This window comes from Cinclus cinclus, chromosome 21 (assembly GCF_963662255.1).
Source record: "Cinclus cinclus chromosome 21, bCinCin1.1, whole genome shotgun sequence".
Taxonomy (NCBI): Eukaryota; Metazoa; Chordata; class Aves; order Passeriformes; family Cinclidae; genus Cinclus; species Cinclus cinclus.
In genome coordinates this window covers 2,483,804-2,500,639 of record NC_085066.1, presented here as the reverse complement: position 1 = coordinate 2,500,639, position 16,836 = coordinate 2,483,804, and the positions used below count along the sequence as shown (strand labels likewise).

The following is a 16,836-nucleotide window of genomic DNA, read 5'->3' as shown; positions in this document are numbered from 1 at the left end:
CATTGAACAATTCATAGTTGCATTTATTTTATTAAGTTTCTTTTTAAGATGCAAACCTTCTTATCTTTTTTAATTCTGGCACCTTGATGGACTCTTCTTGCACTCTTTTTGAAATATCAATTCCCAGGGGAGCTCTAGAAAACAAAATTACATATTTGTTAAAAATTAACATCATCAATGCCATATCACACAGATGTACAGGTGTACCTTTTTGACAATTAGTGTGAGAGTCAAACTACTTTGGTACATTCCCTGCACTTCTAAGACTGTGATCATTAAAACAGCCTATTTGAAGCTGTACCTGGAGACATCTTTACAGTGGGGAAATATTTGCATTTGTAGCCATTCCAAACTCAGAAACACACTGGGGATTTCAAAGCCATCTTCTGGGGCTGTTGTTTTATTTAGATTCTGATTTTAGTTGATAATTCATTTCATGTCTTGCTGATGAATGGAAAACACACTAGAGATTCACAGGTATCTCCTACAATAATCTTAAACAATGTATTGTAAGTATTAAAACGTAGTTTTAAAACAGCAAGTAAAACTTAGTTTTTTATTCACTGAAATGTATACAGCAAATTATTTTTGAAGTAGAGTATTTAAAATTTTTTCAAGTGAAAACTGTAATACAATTTTTTTTTGTATTGAGACCATCCAAGTCTGTTTTTCTGAAAAGGGAAAGGGCAAAAAAACTGAAAAAAATCCTAAATTTAAGATCAGCTGTTACTTTTGAAATAGCTACGCTCTTTTTTTGGCATAAAGCCTAACATCTACAAAATTAAAGTAGGAAAACACTGTTTCAGAACTGTTATGATGTATGGTAAATTACGTTTCTGAGCCAAAATGAACATAAATGCCCGCTAGGATCATTTGTATTTAAAACTGCCATGGAAAAAAAAATAACTTTTTAAATTTATATGTGCTGCAGAGAGACTCCTCAGCAGCTTGTGCCTCCTTTTCCATGTGACCTCTCCCCATTCAGTGCCCCCAGTGAGCAGTGAGGAAGGAGACTGGGAATGAGCAGTCACTTACCTTGGCTCATAGCGGATGCCAGCAGTACTGTGTAGCACCCCCAGTCCTGCCCGTAACCTTTCAATGCCATTCCTGAGCAACAAATTACATCATTTGTTTCATTTTTATGTAATGTTCTATGTAAGTTTTATGTTATTACATAATTACATAAAAATGTACGTCACAGCTCTGCATAGGAGGGAGCGTGTAGTTCAGGCAGCACAAAAAGAGGTTCTTGAGTCTTGTGTCAACTCTGCATGTGCTCCTGTAATGTTGTTTAAAGAGAAACAATTCTTACCATGCAATCATAACACCATTATCGGTGCAGAGTCTTGGAGGAGGACACAGTAAAGCAAAATCATTTGCATCTGCCAGATTCTGTAGACCTTTTCGGATATACTGATTACTTGCAACTCCTCCTGATACAACCTGACAGCATTTCAAAAGCAAAAAAAGGCATTGACTCAAAAGTACTGATGGGTCACACACAACTAGCATCATGTTTAAAAAAGGGTTATCAGTTGAAGTTCTAAAGACAGCAATAAATATTGCATTTGAAGATTAAAACACACCAGAAAAGAGTCTGCTAAGTGAGCTTATTATGCAAAAAGACATTCCTGAAGTACATCAGGCTAATGGAAGGTGTCCCTGCCCCTGGCAGGAGTGTTAGACTGGATGATCTTTCAAGTCCTTCCCAAGCTAAACCAGTCTATGGTTCTACTGTAACTACAACAGCTATCAAGTATTGGGGAGCACTCAAGTTGTTATGGGAGATTAGATTAGATGGTAAGAAAATCTCTCTAGCTTAAAACCCAGCTAAATATATGACTGTTACTTCAGTATTATTGGTATTTTAACAATATAATACATACTGAGATCTTCCTCACATGTCAAGGTAGAAAGTAAAGCAAGGCATCTTCATCTTCAAATGATATTATAGAGTTATATATAAAAAGGAAAAACGAAGTATACCCACCAAAGTGGCATTTTTTGTTGGTAATATGCTGGTTTTGATGCAGAAGAGCATGGCTCGGTACGTCCTCTGGATAATATGAACAGTCACTGCGTGCTGTACGGCAGCAGCAACATCCTTAACACAGGCCAGGATCTCCCCTTCCTGAATACCTACAAAGTATATCATCAATGGGGGTTCCTGAGTGTAGGCCATCAAAAGCTCAGTTTGTATCTGACTGCCTAAAAATACCTTCTTCTTTTTCCTTCTGTACAATGGCATTATTGACGAGGTTTTGAAGTCCAGAGAAGGAGAAGTCGCAGTTGCGATACTGCTGCATGGGCAGTCGGAGGGGGAGCAGTTCCTGGTTCCCAGTCTGAGCCAGGTGCTCTATGGCCTTCCCCCCAGCCATGCTGTGACACTCTGGGTGCTTTCTTAGAGACAGTCTTCGTGCCACCTAAGGAGATGACAAACAACAGACTTGGAATCAGTTCCTCCTGGAATGGCAACGTACTGTAGTCCATGGAGTAAAACGTGACACCAAAAAGTCCAATCCAATGTGAAATTACAAACGGGGCATGGTAAGGGTAAGACGTAACAGCAGCCCAGCAGGATTCTTTTTTTTCTTGGAGTATTTAGAAATGCAATTCTAGAACCATCTGGGCAAACATAAGGATCAACAAACTTTGCAGAAATATTACTCCATTTTTAAGCTATAGGAAACACACATGGACTGCTATACCATATTGCCAGATACACAGGAACAGAGTTGGTTTCAGCTTTTGAAAATCCCCTTTCTGACTCCTTGCACTACCCCAATTTTTTAACTAATATGCACAAATAATTTTTAAAAACGGTGTCTGAGAACAAAACCATAGGTGGCCAATTTTACAGACTCTACTCAGGGACCCAGAAAACTTAAGATTCTGAAGGCCAAACCATGCTTTTTGGTCTCTAAAAACTAAAATTAGTAAGAAATGTTTTAATATGCCTTGTTTTAAACCCGACAGCATAATAATACCTCTATAGATCTCTGATTAATACAACTTCTTTGTGAAATCAGTGTCAATGAAACATCCAACACCAGTTTTGGTTATGTTGCCTGTTTTGCTAAAATACAATTAATGTACATACGTTGCAACTGATGTTTTGTGTACACGTCTAACAGTCTTTCTTATCTTAAATCTGTGGCATTTCGAAACAGAAAAAAAAAGTTACATCAAACTTGTATTGCACTAAATTGCTGTCCTCAGGCTGATGATAATACTACCATTATGTAGTATAAATGCAACAAAAAGAACAGCTAAGGAAAGGTAAGGAAGGGAAATAGGACCTTGTCCAGCATGTCACCCGGTGCGATGTCCACGGACTGTCCAAGCAGGAGGAAATCTGAAACCCCCTGTGCTACTGCCAAGAGACAGTGGCCTCCAGAGATGAGGAGAACCAAGAAGGGAAATGGCAGGGGATGTGTGAGCCTGACGGTCAGTGCGTGAGCCTCCATGTGATGGATGGGGATGAAGGGCTTCTGGTGCCTGCTGACCAGGCTCAGGCTGTACTGCAGCCCCACGCCCAGGCTCAGAGCGAGCCCGGGTTTCACCGTGGTGGCCACAGCCCCAAGCTCAGGCACAGAAACGCCGCTGGCACGAAGGGCCTCTTGAACCACTTGCTCGATGTTTTCTCGGTGAAGCTGCTGCGCCACCACGGGAATTATTCCGCCTGTTCTAGTAAAACCAAGGCAGTACAATGAGTTGGTAGTTCATAGCAGATACAATGCCATAAAAATAGTTTTCAGGCACTTCTTAATCTTGTTGCATCCTGCCTGTTTCCTTAGTGCATTCTCTAATGCCTTGTTTAGCGTCAAGGGCACTAGAGAGAGCATGATTATCAGTGGAAGGCCAGAAAAGGATGTAACTTCCTTTTTTTGGTACAGATGCTTTTTAAATGTATCTCAACACTGTTCCAAAGCAATGTAACAATATTCACAACCCCTTACTTGTCAGCTCATATTCTTAACCACTGCTTATATGCTTATAAGCAATGCTTATATTTGATTAATTTTCCCTTTAAGGAGTCAAGACATTTGGTGATTTTAACAGCAGCAATGACTTCATCTTTTATTCAAGCTAGAGAAGTAATCTAAAGAAAACACTGGAGGGAACTTGTTAAATGCATGGCATTTCTTTCCTCCCCCTTAGTACTATCTCAGGCAGTATGTACTGTAGCCCCAGCGATGCATCTTCACACCTACCACCACTTCCTGAGTTTTATGGGGCAGGGAAGACTTTTACACGGGTGATATTATAAGTAACAATAACAATAAAATTAAGACAGAAGCCCTGACAAAAGTTTGTTCTTACTGTAAATGAACTTCCTTCTGACAGTGAAGTGCTTCTCCCAGAACACAGCCAGCTTCATCCACCACAGCAGCGCCCGTGTCGTCACAGCTCGTCTCTATTCCCAAAACCAGCCTGCGAAAACGCTGCTTTCCCGGGAGAGCAGAGCTGCTGCTCAGCCACGCAGCTCGGCCCCGCTTCACTGACTGCAAAACGCTTCTGGCAGCGCCGTTCATTGTAATCTAGCCGGTGGTTATGTCCAGGAGAGAGCTGTACATTTCGGTATCACTGGAGGGTTTTCAGCCACGTGATTTTCTGAAGAGCTTTTCAAGTCATGAACGGCCACGCACGACATTTCAGACCCTAAAGCTGGGAGATAACATCTTGTTTTACCTGAATTACGTGTGAAGAGAGTTCCTCACCAGCCTTGCAGCCCCTCCGGGAGGTCACAGCCCGCCTGTGGCCCGCAGGTGAGCGCTGCTGGGCGGGCAGGGCAAGCCCGGCCGCTCACGGGCTCGGCCCCATCTCCGCGGATCCTCGGGGAGCCGGAACCCCCCCGGCTCCGCGCCGCGCGAGTGGCGCTGTCCCGGTGTGTCCCGGTATCGCGATGTGTCCCGGTATCGCGATGTGTCCCGGTGTGTCCCGGTGTGTCCCGGTATCGCGATGTGTCCCGGTGTGTCCCGGTATCGCGATGTGTCCCGGTGTGTCCCGGTGTCCCCGCCCGCCGGCACACGGGGCGGAGCCGCGGCCGGCGCAGCCGCCATGCGGGACAGGGGGGACTCCCCTCCCCTCCCCTCCCCTCCCCTCCCTTCCCCTCCCCTCCCCTCCCCTCCCTTCCCCTCCCCTCCCCTCCCCTCCCCTCCCCTCCCCTCCCCTCCCCTCCCCTCCCCTCCCCTCCCCTCCCCTCCCCTCCCCTCCCCTCCCCTCCCCTCCCCTCCCCTCCCCTCCCCTCCTCTCCTCTCCTCTCCTCTCCTCTCCTCTCCTCTCCTCTCCTCTCCTCTCCTCTCCTCTCCTCTCCTCTCCTCTCCTCTCCTCTCCTCTCCTCTCCTCTCCTCTCCTCTCCTCTCCTCTCCTCTCCTCTCCTCTCCTCTCCATTGTGATGGCCATACAGAATTACTTTCAATTGCTAAAGAAAATTAGTAACTCATTGCCCCCTTCTTTTTTTTAAGGGCGCCTTTATTGATAAAGTTAATAGCCAGAAAATTACTGCAGAAAAAAAGTATACCACTGTAGGCTTGTCTTTTTTATATTTTTATTTTTTTTTTCCAGCTCACTGGCTGTCACTGCAACCAAAATGTAAATCAAGTCTTAAATGGAGTCTTCTGTTAAATCTGAGGTGGTTTTGGCTTGCAAACACACAGCAGACTTCAGAATTCATCCTTTTTCCGCGACAGAGAAATAAGTGCTCAGAGCAGTAGATGTACCTCCTTCACTCTAATTCCAGAGCTGATAATATACAAGATTACCCAGTATTACACAGTACCCCTAAAATACAGCATTCCTCCACATTTCCAAGACATGCAAGTTATCTATACTTTTTCCTGCAAAAGCATAGTTAGTCCATGTGATTTGCCTACTCACCTACTTCTAGTTCAGTTTCTACTCGAGCTTGCAACCTACACAGCTTCCCTTACGTGTTCTGACACTTGCTCTGTAACAGAGCAGCTTCTCCTATGACAGCAGCAACCCTTTCCCCACCACCTCACAGGCCTCTCAGCTACTGAAAAATAACCAGTCAGTGAGTATCAGAGAAAACAGCCAAAAATCCACACCTAAAAAAGAAATTCCAATTTTTCAGGATGTCCCATTTACACATAGAAAAGTCAGTATCCTGGTAAGCAAAATGAAATAAACACAACAGTGGCAATTTTTAAAAGTGTACATAAACTGAGCTATAGAGTTGATGTGGAAATCCCCTGAGCTGGCAGTTAGGGACCTTGTTCAGTCATTGTGACAAAAAAATAAATTTTTTTTAAAAAAATCACAAGAACAGAGAAGGCAGGAATTACACCATCAATTTATGCTCGCTGTCACAGTATTTACTGTGGGACAAACTTTTACAATGCAAAAACAAGCACAACCACTTACAATCCATTACAGCAGAAACTACCTAATTTCTCACAATCCAAGGATGTAGCCTCACCAGTCCTTGGCATTCTGGATTCATATGTAAAGTTACCACCTGCATTATGGATGATGGGTGTTTGTGAAACACTGCTCTCCATGTCAGCTGTTAACTTGCACCTTTCCTTACAAGCCACTTGCATCAGCCACACATACAGTCTTAGTGGGGATTAGGCTTTAGAGCTGGGCCTGCCCAGCTCTTCATGGAAATCTTTCTTCTACACATTTCCAATCCACATTGAAGTATCTGATGGCATCTTCTTATAAAGTTGATTTTCATCCCAGACAATGCTGCAGGAAGCAGGAATTGTATCTCAGATGTAAAAGCATCTCTCCTTGACTACAATGAGATACTCAGCACAGCAGACTACTCGTTTCCTTCACCCAGGGAGCAGCAGTAGCCATGTCTTGGGCAGCCAGTGCTGAACCTTCTGCTTAATATTTATTGATGCCAAAGATTCTAACCCCATGCAACTGTGGCAGCTTGGGGATAAGCACGGTCAGGAGAGAGGCCGTGTTGAGGATAAAGTGTGTTGGATCATACTTTGTATAGAAACTCGTCAGGAAATACCTGCAGGAGAAAAGGCAGCAAGCTTAGCTGATGGCAGCCTTGTCTAAAACACTTACAAAGCATAGTTGAAATAAGTGCTTTAGTGATTAGTAAGGTTTTACTGGTTAACATCTGTATTAAATATCTCACCTGAGGTTCTAGAGTATTTACAGCAAAATTATGGTCTCTTTTTCCCATACCTCTCAAGGTGCTAAAATGTAACTCTTAGTTTACTGTTTTCTACTGTTTTCTTCCAGCACCTCTCCCCACCTTGAGTTATATATATATTTTTTTTTTCCCTCAGGTTTTGTCCTTTATGAGCCAACTTTCTAAACATCATGCAGGATCCTCCCTCCTCTCTCACTCTGCCACGTAAGTGGACATGTAAATTTTCTTCAGGGTCAAACAGAAAGGCTTTTAGAGTCGGATGTTAAATATGTACCTAATTTTTCTTAGTTACAAAACCACACTTTTGTCAACAGAGACAGGTGTATAGAATTCCTAAGCTATTTGCATAGTGTAAATAAAAGACAGCATGTACAAAGCAGAACTGACACCAGAGGACTGACACACTTCCAGCTCACAAGTTGCAAAATGATTAATAAATGCTGTCACAATAGCAATTAGTTCAGATTTTCAATATCTATGACTTCACAATCCCTTAAAGAATTAACAGTAAGTTTTCCTTACAACATTTCTAGTCTTTAAAACCTGCCCCATTAATAACTGTTTACAAACTTTGATTTCAGTATGTGGAGTGTCAAAAGCAGAAGAAAGATTGTTGATTATGTAGCCTGTAAATAAATAATCCCTACAGCTGTGATGTAGAAATAAACAAACAAGAAAAAAAAGACAGAAAATGCTTTTAGACTGTAAATTGCATCCCATTACGTTGCAGCTTTTCAAATCGTGGCTTTATGTGTCAATTGATCTGTAACACATTTTTGAACTCACAGAATTATAGGAGAGATTGTGAAGAACTTCCTTGAAGATGTGAACTGTACTCCATAATCCAGTTGTTCCCAGTGTGTTAGTAGCCTAGCTTTGCCCTGATCAGGTGTTTCAAAAGGAGTTCCCTTTACTGCATGCAAAAACACATACATTCCCTGGGGAAAATAAAAAGTGAATACAGGAGTGCTTTTAGTAATATTTTTAAATAATTATGTTGTTCAATGCATTATAAAATTAAAAAAAAAGTGAATTCTCACCCAGAAGAGCTGCTAGCCTGTAATGACAAACTATTGAAGAGGAAGGAAGAGACAAGAAGTGATTTGCCTGAGACTGTGCAGAGTCAGAATTAAAGCTCAAGTCTGTGTGACATCCAATCCACTCCCTTGCCTTCTACACTAGTAGGCAAAAGTTCCAGGAATTCAACAGAATTTTAACAAGCACTGTAACAAGTGTGGGGCTGCTGATTCCTATCACCACTTTCCAAGCACAATGTTAACAGAGTGATGACTAGAGTGTCCATAAAAAATCTACCTACCAACACTGGCAATATCACATGAACTCCTGAAAGCTTTCTCAGACCTTTACCAGCTTCAAATGCTCAGAAACCCACTAAGAATTCTGCTGAATAACATCTGCCCACCTCTCTGCTGCTTGTCCTTAAGCATGTGGGCTTCCCTTGTGACTGTTCCTGTTTGATGGGAACATGCCATGTCTGGTTTGTTCTAAAAGACCAGTTTGGGCCTCTTGGTTTCAAACAGGGAAGTACACCCTCTTTCAGTTTCAAAAAACACTTGTTTTCTATCAAAGAAAGCACAATTCCAAGGAAGAGTCTCTATGAGACAGTATCAAAGATTTCCTACTCTTTCTTATGCACATAAAAAAATTTTAACAGAAAGTTTTATATAGAAAAAAAAAAATCACATTTCTTCCAAATTCTTACAACAGAGGTGAAATCTCAGCAAATCACTTCATGTGTCCTTCCACCTTGTTTTGGAACAGACTCCAGACCAGAGCCCTGTGAACTTAGGACAATTGATTTGTTTAATTAATTTTTTGATTCATGACGTTTGCAGTGCCTCAGTTTTAATAACCATAAAGACACTTTTAGAACATATCCAAATGCCTACTCCACATTTTATTTCCCAGTGGAACTTGCAGAAAGAACCACCAAAAATGCTTTGAAGGTAAGCTAAGAGTTTTCCATTAGTGGAAATCCAAGATTTTTCTTTTGTCACACCATTTCAGGATTTATTTCCAAAAGAACTGCCATTTAAATTCTGAAATATCCAACAGTGCAATTTATAGTCATCTTCTAGTGTTTCACTACAGAACTACTTGCCAGTGCATGCTCTCATCCCTGTTGTCATTACAGCTACTTGCAATGAGTTCAGTAAGGCATGTGGGAAATATTTAGTAATACTTGTCTCTGCCAACATCTTCTGAAGTCAGACATGTCTGATGCTGTCAAAGATAACACACAAAACGCTCTCATGACAGTTACAATTCCACCAGTAGCTTTAAACCTATCTACAAAACCAAAAAGCTCAAATAAAAATTAAAACTTTACATTTAAGAGGATTTTACCCATCCTCAGCGCACTATCATTTTCCTAAATAATGAAGGAGCTGTCTTATTGTCAAGTCTTCTTTGCAGGTAATGTTAGAAAACTGAGCTGGCAAACCTCAGGTATGATGTAAATTGCTGGGTTATGACCCTCTTTCCTCTAAGCATGGCAGGACCAATATTGATAGCTGCACTACTTTAATTGATTACAAGAAAATGATAGCGTCCTGGGGAGAGGAGTAGAAAGCAGCTCACAACATCTTTTGCATACTAAAGTCATAATGCAAATCATAACCCTCTGAATAACAAATGGTTTCAGGGCTGGGGTCAAAATAGTTCAGTTTTTCCCACTGCTTTCAAGCAAGATTCCTCTAATGTCATGTCTGGTGACAACAATGTATGCTGCAGTCATTCTGAGTTATGTAGCTTGGCCAGTAATCAAAACTAGACAAAACAGAATACAAACATTTATCTTAAAGAAAATAGGTAAGGGGCTAAAATTAAACATTTTGGGATACTAAGAAATTTATGTGGAAAAATTAGTAGATGGTGTCCAAGAATTAAAAATGTGATAGTTTATGGATTCAGCACAGCTCCCTAACAATATACAGAACATTGTGAAAGTTGGTTGGTGTGATGATTTTATGTCTGCAACCTTCCAGCCTAATTAAACGCCATTTAAAGAACACATAACTACATAATGAATATTTCATGTCTTTCATGTTTGAACTGAAAGTGGTCACGTATCACTCCTCCTCCCCAAAACAGCCAGTCACTTGTGGATAGGCCAAGGAGAGGTGGTGTTTTGGATAGCAGGATTTCACTGTCCATACAGACTGGCTACTTTCCCCTCCCCTTGCTACTAAAAAAAAAATATATATGAACAACAACTATTCCAATTCTGTTCCAAGAGAGGGTACTCACCAGGTTGTGAATGACATTTGTTAAAGTCCAGGCGACAGGGACACTGAAGAAGGGAATGCTGAGCAGGACAATGTGCAGCATGCCGACTCCGAGCGCGTACGTCAGCCACATTCCACGGCTGTTCATCACTCGAGTGTTTGGATTTACCTCGCTGTGGGCAACTCCTACGTTCATTTTTACCCTACAAAACAGATCTGTTTGAAGACTGAGATTACTGTTACAGAGGAGTACTTAACATATGCGATTTTCAAATGTGGGAAAAAGCTGCTTTAAAGAAACGGGTCTGGAAAGAACACAGGGCATGAACAGGGATGTACCTCAAGATCTTCAAACTGTGGTTCACAGAGAAATCAGTACAAAGGGACAGTTGGGAGCCGTTTGTTTAAAACAAGTCCAAACAAATCAAACTCACAAGCCTGCTACAGAAGGGACATTTTAAAAAGAATAGTAAGCTGTGATGTCAGAAGCTAAAGTTGCAAAGCTGTAAGAAACCAAGCTAATAACTTTTATCCTCTGAATTAAGTTTCTCCATCCATGAGAAAATCCAGAGCTCTTTTCCACTTCCCACATTAGACAGTCTTCCTCCTCTTTCTCGGTCATGTAATGATTAGTGAAGAATTCTGCGTATACCAACTGCCCAGCCACCTACTTCTAGAAAGAACAATGAAGGAGTAATTTACACCTTTTTCTTGAAGCAAAGTGCAAATTTCCTCCTCTCCCCATCTATGAGTTTCCAGACAGACATTTCCATCTTTTAAATCTGACTGATATTAGAGAATAGGTTCAAAAGTTTTCTAAGCAACAGACGCATGCAGAGATACACAGGATAATTTAAGATGCTGATATATCCAGAAAAGTGAAAGAACTTACCTATAGTGCCGTTCTTGTCGTATTGCAGTAAAATTTGTAATGATAATTAAAACTAACTCTGAACTACTGCTTACTTCAAACTCACATGATCTCTGGGACTATGGATATTCATTTATGGGAGCGGGATGAAGGCTTTTTTAGCAATCATCTGAATCAGAATACAAAAGCACTGTTTAACCAGCAAAAGCAAGCTTGCTTTTGGCAGGAAGTTTGCTTCTGATATTTACTTAGTGAAGTATAGAGTATGAAATAAATACAAAATACCCGAGCATTCTGCAATATGAACAGACTAAAAAGAGACACGCTGAACCCGAAGGGGGGCACTGCCGGCCTTCACCAGTACCTGTCGCAAAGCATTCCAAGCCACGCACTTGCAGGGGACACATTACCTGGGATGGGCGACGCGAGGCTGATCCTCTCCCCTGGGATGCAGCACCCGCCGAGCCAGCACCTAGACAGACACCACGAGTGACCCACCGCCCCTCCCCATGCCCGTTCCACCCCACGGCTCCAGCCCGATCCGAGGGCCAGCTCGCTGCACCGCCGCGTCTCCTCGGCCATCCCCGCCGCCCCGGCCCCGCCGTGCCCGTGGCCTTCTCTCCAGCCCCGGCGCGCAGGCGGCTCCGCACGCCCGTCCCTCCGCCCCCCGCCGCGGCCCCACCTTTCCTCAGCACCGCGGCCGCCGAGGAGCCGGAGTGGAGCGTCCGGCGCCGGCCGCAGGTAGAGCCCGCGGTGCCCGTGGGCAGGGCCGGCCGGTCGGGAGGGGAGCGGAGCAGAGCGGAGCGGAGCGGAGCGGAGGGGCCGGGCCGGGCCGGGCCGCCCGTACCGCCCACAGGCGCGGGGCGGGAGCGCAGGTAGCGCAGCCGCGGGGCGGGAGCGGGAGCAGGAGCAGGAGCGGGGGAAGCGGCGCCGGTTCGCTGAGGCCGGGGCTGGGCCCGGGGCCGGGGCGCCGCTTCCCGCAGGCGGCGGGGCCGGGGCTGAGGCGCCGGGGCTGAGGCGGGCAGGCCCCGGGCCCTGGGGCCGAGGCTGAGGCGGGCAGGCCCCGGGCCCTGGGGCCGAGGCTGAGGCGGGCAGGCCCCGGGCCCTGGGGACGAGGCTGAGGCGGGCAGGTCCCGGGGCCGGGGCCGAGGCGGGCAGGCCCTGGGGAGCAGCGAGCGCCTCGCAGAGCGGGAGCGGTGCCCCGCCTCTCGCAGCGAGAACCGGGAACTGCGGACGGCTCCTGTGGTTTGGGGTAAACTCGAGGGCCCGCAGGGATTGTCTCTATCTTTCCGCCCGTTGTTTTCGTCTAATAAACCGAAGAATTGCTTCAGTGCGTGCTGGGGAGGGCGCCTGAGAAAGGCGGTGCTCGGAGGGGGGGGGGGGGGGAATTCTTGATTCGTGGCTCCAGACGTCTGTGGGGCCGGAACCGTGAAATTTAAGGAGATTTTACTTCTGGTTTAGGTGAGGATGTGTAGAACCGCAGTTCTACACATATCGGATTTTCTGTAGAAGGGTACGAGGGTTAGATCAGTAATGGTGCTCCCATGCAGAAAACACTGTGCTTTCCCACAGAGCGCAGTTGTAGCACATCTGATCCCTGAACAGTCACAGTAGTAAGGTGGCTTGAGCTGAAATACATGTCTTTAAGCTAGAAGGCATCATAGCTTGGATGCCTTTCCATGCCTAGGACATCCCAGAGGTCCCTCTCTGTCTCCCAAAAAGTGTTCCTGACATGTGGCCAGCATTGCATCCCTCACTTTGGGTCCAGGGCAGGGGAGGCCACACCGGGAGCTGATTCCCGAACTTCCAGTATCAGTCACACCTCATAGAAAATTTGTCTTTGAAGCATGCAGTGTTTCTGCTTTAAGACTCTCCCGTATCTTAGTCAGTGTCTTTTGATGGAGAGATCCCATCTGATTTACTCCCATGAGTAAATCATGAAGCACTTGACACAGGAGTTCTGTACAGTGTGTGAATGCCTCAAAAGCTGCTGCTCTGCACACGTGTACAGGATACTAATATCAGTTTGTCTTTTGCAATGCACCTTTTCTCCTACTCCTCTTGTTTTCCAGTTGGTGGAAAAACAATTTGTCAGATACTTTTACCACATCTGAAAGGCAAATTCCCTTTGCAATGTAAATATCAGTAATAAAGAGAGAACGCCTTTGTAGCTGTTCCTAGAAAAATATCAGTGCTTGTACTTCATAACACTATACTTCCCCCACCACCCAAGTAACCACATTTTTACTTTGTCTTTAATGTTTAAAGAGCAGCTGTCTAGAAGGATGTTGAGGCAGAGAGATGTCCTGTAATTGTTATATCAGCTGCATATACCCTACAGGGCAGTGATACTTCGGGGTGTTGGCTGGAATCCCTCACCAGGTCCTGGCTGCCTCAGGACGAAATCTGGGTTTGTTCCATTCCTCCACGTGTGCTCATGTCCTTGGGACAGGTGCTGAGTGTGCAGTCCATGTTCTGCAGCAGATACCTTGGACTGAATCAGTGGAGAAGCCAGGACTGTCAGGATTGTTCTGCCTTTCAGTGTAAATGGTATTATATAACATAACCCAGAGAAGAGAAGAAACCTGTTAGAACCATTCTTGAGGTGGCAGATGCTAGCTAGCACTGCTTTTCCCCTGCCTCTCTCATGTACATATAAAACTGTAGTTGAATTCTTCTGTGACGGGCTACAAGGATCAGCAAGATAGTTTTCCTGGGGCTTGGCTGTTTGTATCAATGTGGGTACTTAAACAGGAATGCATGCTGAAATTCACAGATGTGTGTACAGTCTCTTCATGGGAGAGTGTCCCTATAATGTAGCAAGAATTTTATAACCCTTTGTATTTCCAATAATTAAAGAAAGAAATCTCCCCTGGTTTATAAGGCATCTTCATTTTTAAGTGAGGGATAGAATGACACGGAAATAAAACTACCTGTGTGAGGGCACACAGTACATCAGATAATCAGGACAAGACTGTATTGGAGAACTGTTTTAGGTTTGGTTTTCATTTTTGCTGGTAGATCCCATTGCCATTGAATATGGCCTTTCCTCAACACCACTGTGTAGCCTCTCCATTTCTCTCCCAGCACCTACTGACTGCAGAGGAAGCTGGGTCCTACTGTAACTTGAAAATTTCACTTTCCAGCCGTAGAGTTGTGTTTTTCTACAGTTCAAAGTTCCTGTGAAACAGCTTCTTAGAAATGTATAATTGCAGTGTTCCTTTTACATTATATTTCTGTTAATTTTCCTGTGCAGCTTCCCTGAATATTTCCACCATGAAACAGCTGCCTGAACAGACAATTCGGCTCCTTTCAAGTTCTCAGGTGATTACTTCAGTTGTCAGTGTGGTGAAGGAGCTGATAGAAAATTCCTTGGATGCCAGTGCTACAAGCATTGATATTAAACTGGTAAGTCTCTCAGAAAGAATTGGATATTAAGATGCCAGGCAAATTGCTCCACTACAAATGTGTTTTTTTGGGCTATTGTGGTTTGGGGAATGGTGATGATTATTATGTATTTATATGTATATATTTTTACCTCAAGTAAAAATGGTACAAAATTAGTTTCCATTTGTGTTTTTGAGGCCCTGCTCTGAAACAGTAAGGCATATTTGTGTTTCTGAGTGTATCATGGGGAAAAAACTGTCAGCTTTCTTAATCCTTCTTTTTCTACTTAAAATTTACGTTTTCTGACTAATAGCCTGTTTTAAAAAATGTAGGACTTAGGTTTGCTGTTAGGCTGACATATTTAATGCTCATTAAAAAGTATTGTAAGAGAGGTGAAAGTGGAGACAGTGGAAAAGTTTGATGACCATTCAAAACAAAAGATGGTTTTGGAATACAAATTGCCACCCTGTCACTAATTATCATAGTGTACTCTGGCTACTTCTAACTCTTTTTTTTTTTTTTTTTTATAAGCTGTTCAAAAAAGTTGGCATGTCACTCAAGGATGGTTTCTGACAGTAGAAAATACTACTTCTAATAAAGAATTTGAGCTCTTTCCCCCAGCAAATTGGGTAAAATGGGTAACTGGTCAGCTTGTCCTGCTCTCCTATTTCTTCTGCAGTGTTTTGTCAGCAGCTGTATAGTAGCAGTATCTCCTGCTTAGAAAGAAAGAAGTGTTATATCCTGTATAAATGTGTGTATTCAGAATTGTATTCTAGACTGTAATACTGTAAAATAATGGATTTTTTCTGTTATTTTTTAATGGGAACTGAAAATAACTCTGACTATGTAATAGAGGTCAATGACCACATTAATTCTGGATTAGTTCAAAAACATAACAGAGAAGAAATTCCATTTTACAGCTTGATGGATTTTGCCTGAAACTGCAGCATTTTCATTGTTTTAATCTTTTTCATATGGAATGTGAGGGCATAGTTTATCCAGTTTGCCTGAACAGAGATAACAATTCCTTTTTAGCAGACAGACAGGAATTAACCTGAAGATGGAATGGGTCTCAGATAAGAGTCATGGCAGTGGTGAGCTGTAGTGGGAAGCTTTGGCTGGTGTTAGTCTTGATTGACCAAACACCCACAGGTGATGTTATTTGGCATCTTTGCACTGTGTATCAAAGCTGAATCATACTGATTGGCATCAGTGACCTGGCAGAGCAACTTAAAACATTTCATGGGTTCATAACCGTGGTAAGATTCAGCTCATGGAGGAAGCTGTTACAAAATACAAAGTTTAAGCACTGTAATACTTAACATAAAACCCACACAAATGAATAAGAAAAAAAAGAAATAATGAAATGAAATATGAATATGAGATATTTTCATATAGATATGAACAATGAATAAGATTAGAAGAGAAATAGAGAATCATTTATGTAACATTTTGATTCAAGATAAATCTCACTGTTCTTAAGCAGCTAACTGGTCTGAAAGTAAAAATTAGAATGGAAAATAGGGCTCATTGCAAAATTCTCAAACCTTTCATTAGCACACAGAGCAGCAGGGTAGAGGGTTTCCTGCCTCTGTTTCCTTATGTGTTTCTGTGCTCAGTTGAGGTGCAGTTGCTTAGTTCTGGTTTGCTGCCCAGTGGGAGGTTGACTCAAAGGTGAGCAAAAGCATTGTTTTTTCACCTGAAGACTCTAAAGCAAATGATGTGTGAATGCAGATGCATTTTCTTACTTCAAGAAATAACCTTGTGAGTACATTATGTTTTTTCATAACTCTTTTCAGGCTAGGCCCAGATAGGACAGCAAAGTTTGTTGTGTTTAATCAACAGACTTTCAGTGATCAACCATCACATGTTCTGTCCATCATCAGTGGTGGCAGCCACTGTTTTAAGATATTCTTTCTAAACACAACTAGTTTTAAGGTCACCAAATGTATTGCACACTACAGCACATTTTTTGTGTGTTGGTCATAATCTTTTCAAAGAGCCAGTCTTGCTTCTGTGAAGCAAGCTCAGTTAGTGATCCTGCAGCTCTGATTACTTCTTCCTCTTGACTTGTGGTTCTTCCAAGTGCTGCTTACTTGTGCTGACTGTAATGGAGAGGGAAAGAATTTGCTGCACTTGTTTGAGATGCTACAGAACCTAAATTTTATCTTTTATTTAGCTCTTGTAAA

General features: G+C 43.0%; 3 protein-coding genes across 5 annotated transcripts in view; 1 reads left to right on the top strand and 2 right to left on the bottom strand.

Moving 5' to 3' along the window:
- Position 1: 1 nt before the first annotated feature.
- Positions 2 to 4,920, bottom strand: OSGEPL1 (O-sialoglycoprotein endopeptidase like 1). Of its 2 annotated transcripts, none has more exons than XM_062506619.1 (7): positions 4,324 to 4,920; positions 3,300 to 3,687; positions 2,219 to 2,423; positions 1,991 to 2,139; positions 1,313 to 1,443; positions 1,036 to 1,107; positions 2 to 134 (listed from the first exon to the last, which is right to left on the bottom strand). In XM_062506619.1, the coding sequence occupies exons 1-7, from the start codon at positions 4,533 to 4,535 to the stop codon at positions 44 to 46; spliced, it is 1,248 nt and encodes a 415-aa protein (XP_062362603.1). In that variant the 5' UTR covers positions 4,536 to 4,920; the 3' UTR covers positions 2 to 43. The 2 variants fall into 2 exon arrangements, with proteins under 2 accessions (XP_062362603.1, XP_062362604.1); XM_062506620.1 differs by having other exon boundaries at positions 93 to 392.
- Positions 4,921 to 6,777: 1,857 nt separating this feature from the next.
- Positions 6,778 to 10,585, bottom strand: ORMDL1 (ORMDL sphingolipid biosynthesis regulator 1). Its single transcript, XM_062506622.1, has 3 exons — positions 10,412 to 10,585; positions 7,928 to 8,079; positions 6,778 to 6,994 (listed from the first exon to the last, which is right to left on the bottom strand). The coding sequence occupies exons 1-3, from the start codon at positions 10,583 to 10,585 to the stop codon at positions 6,859 to 6,861; spliced, it is 462 nt and encodes a 153-aa protein (XP_062362606.1). The 3' UTR covers positions 6,778 to 6,858.
- A 3,942-nt stretch (positions 10,586 to 14,527) lies between these two features.
- PMS1 (PMS1 homolog 1, mismatch repair system component) overlaps positions 14,528 to 16,836 on the top strand; it is a 39,295-nt gene continuing 36,986 nt past the window's right edge. The window contains exon 1 of one of the 2 annotated variants that reach the window (XM_062506679.1): positions 14,528 to 14,668. In XM_062506679.1, the coding sequence (XP_062362663.1) occupies positions 14,537 to 14,668 (132 nt within the window). In that variant the 5' untranslated portion in view covers positions 14,528 to 14,536. The remainder of the gene's footprint in view (positions 14,669 to 16,836) is intronic. The other variant, XM_062506680.1, reaches the window with a different exon arrangement.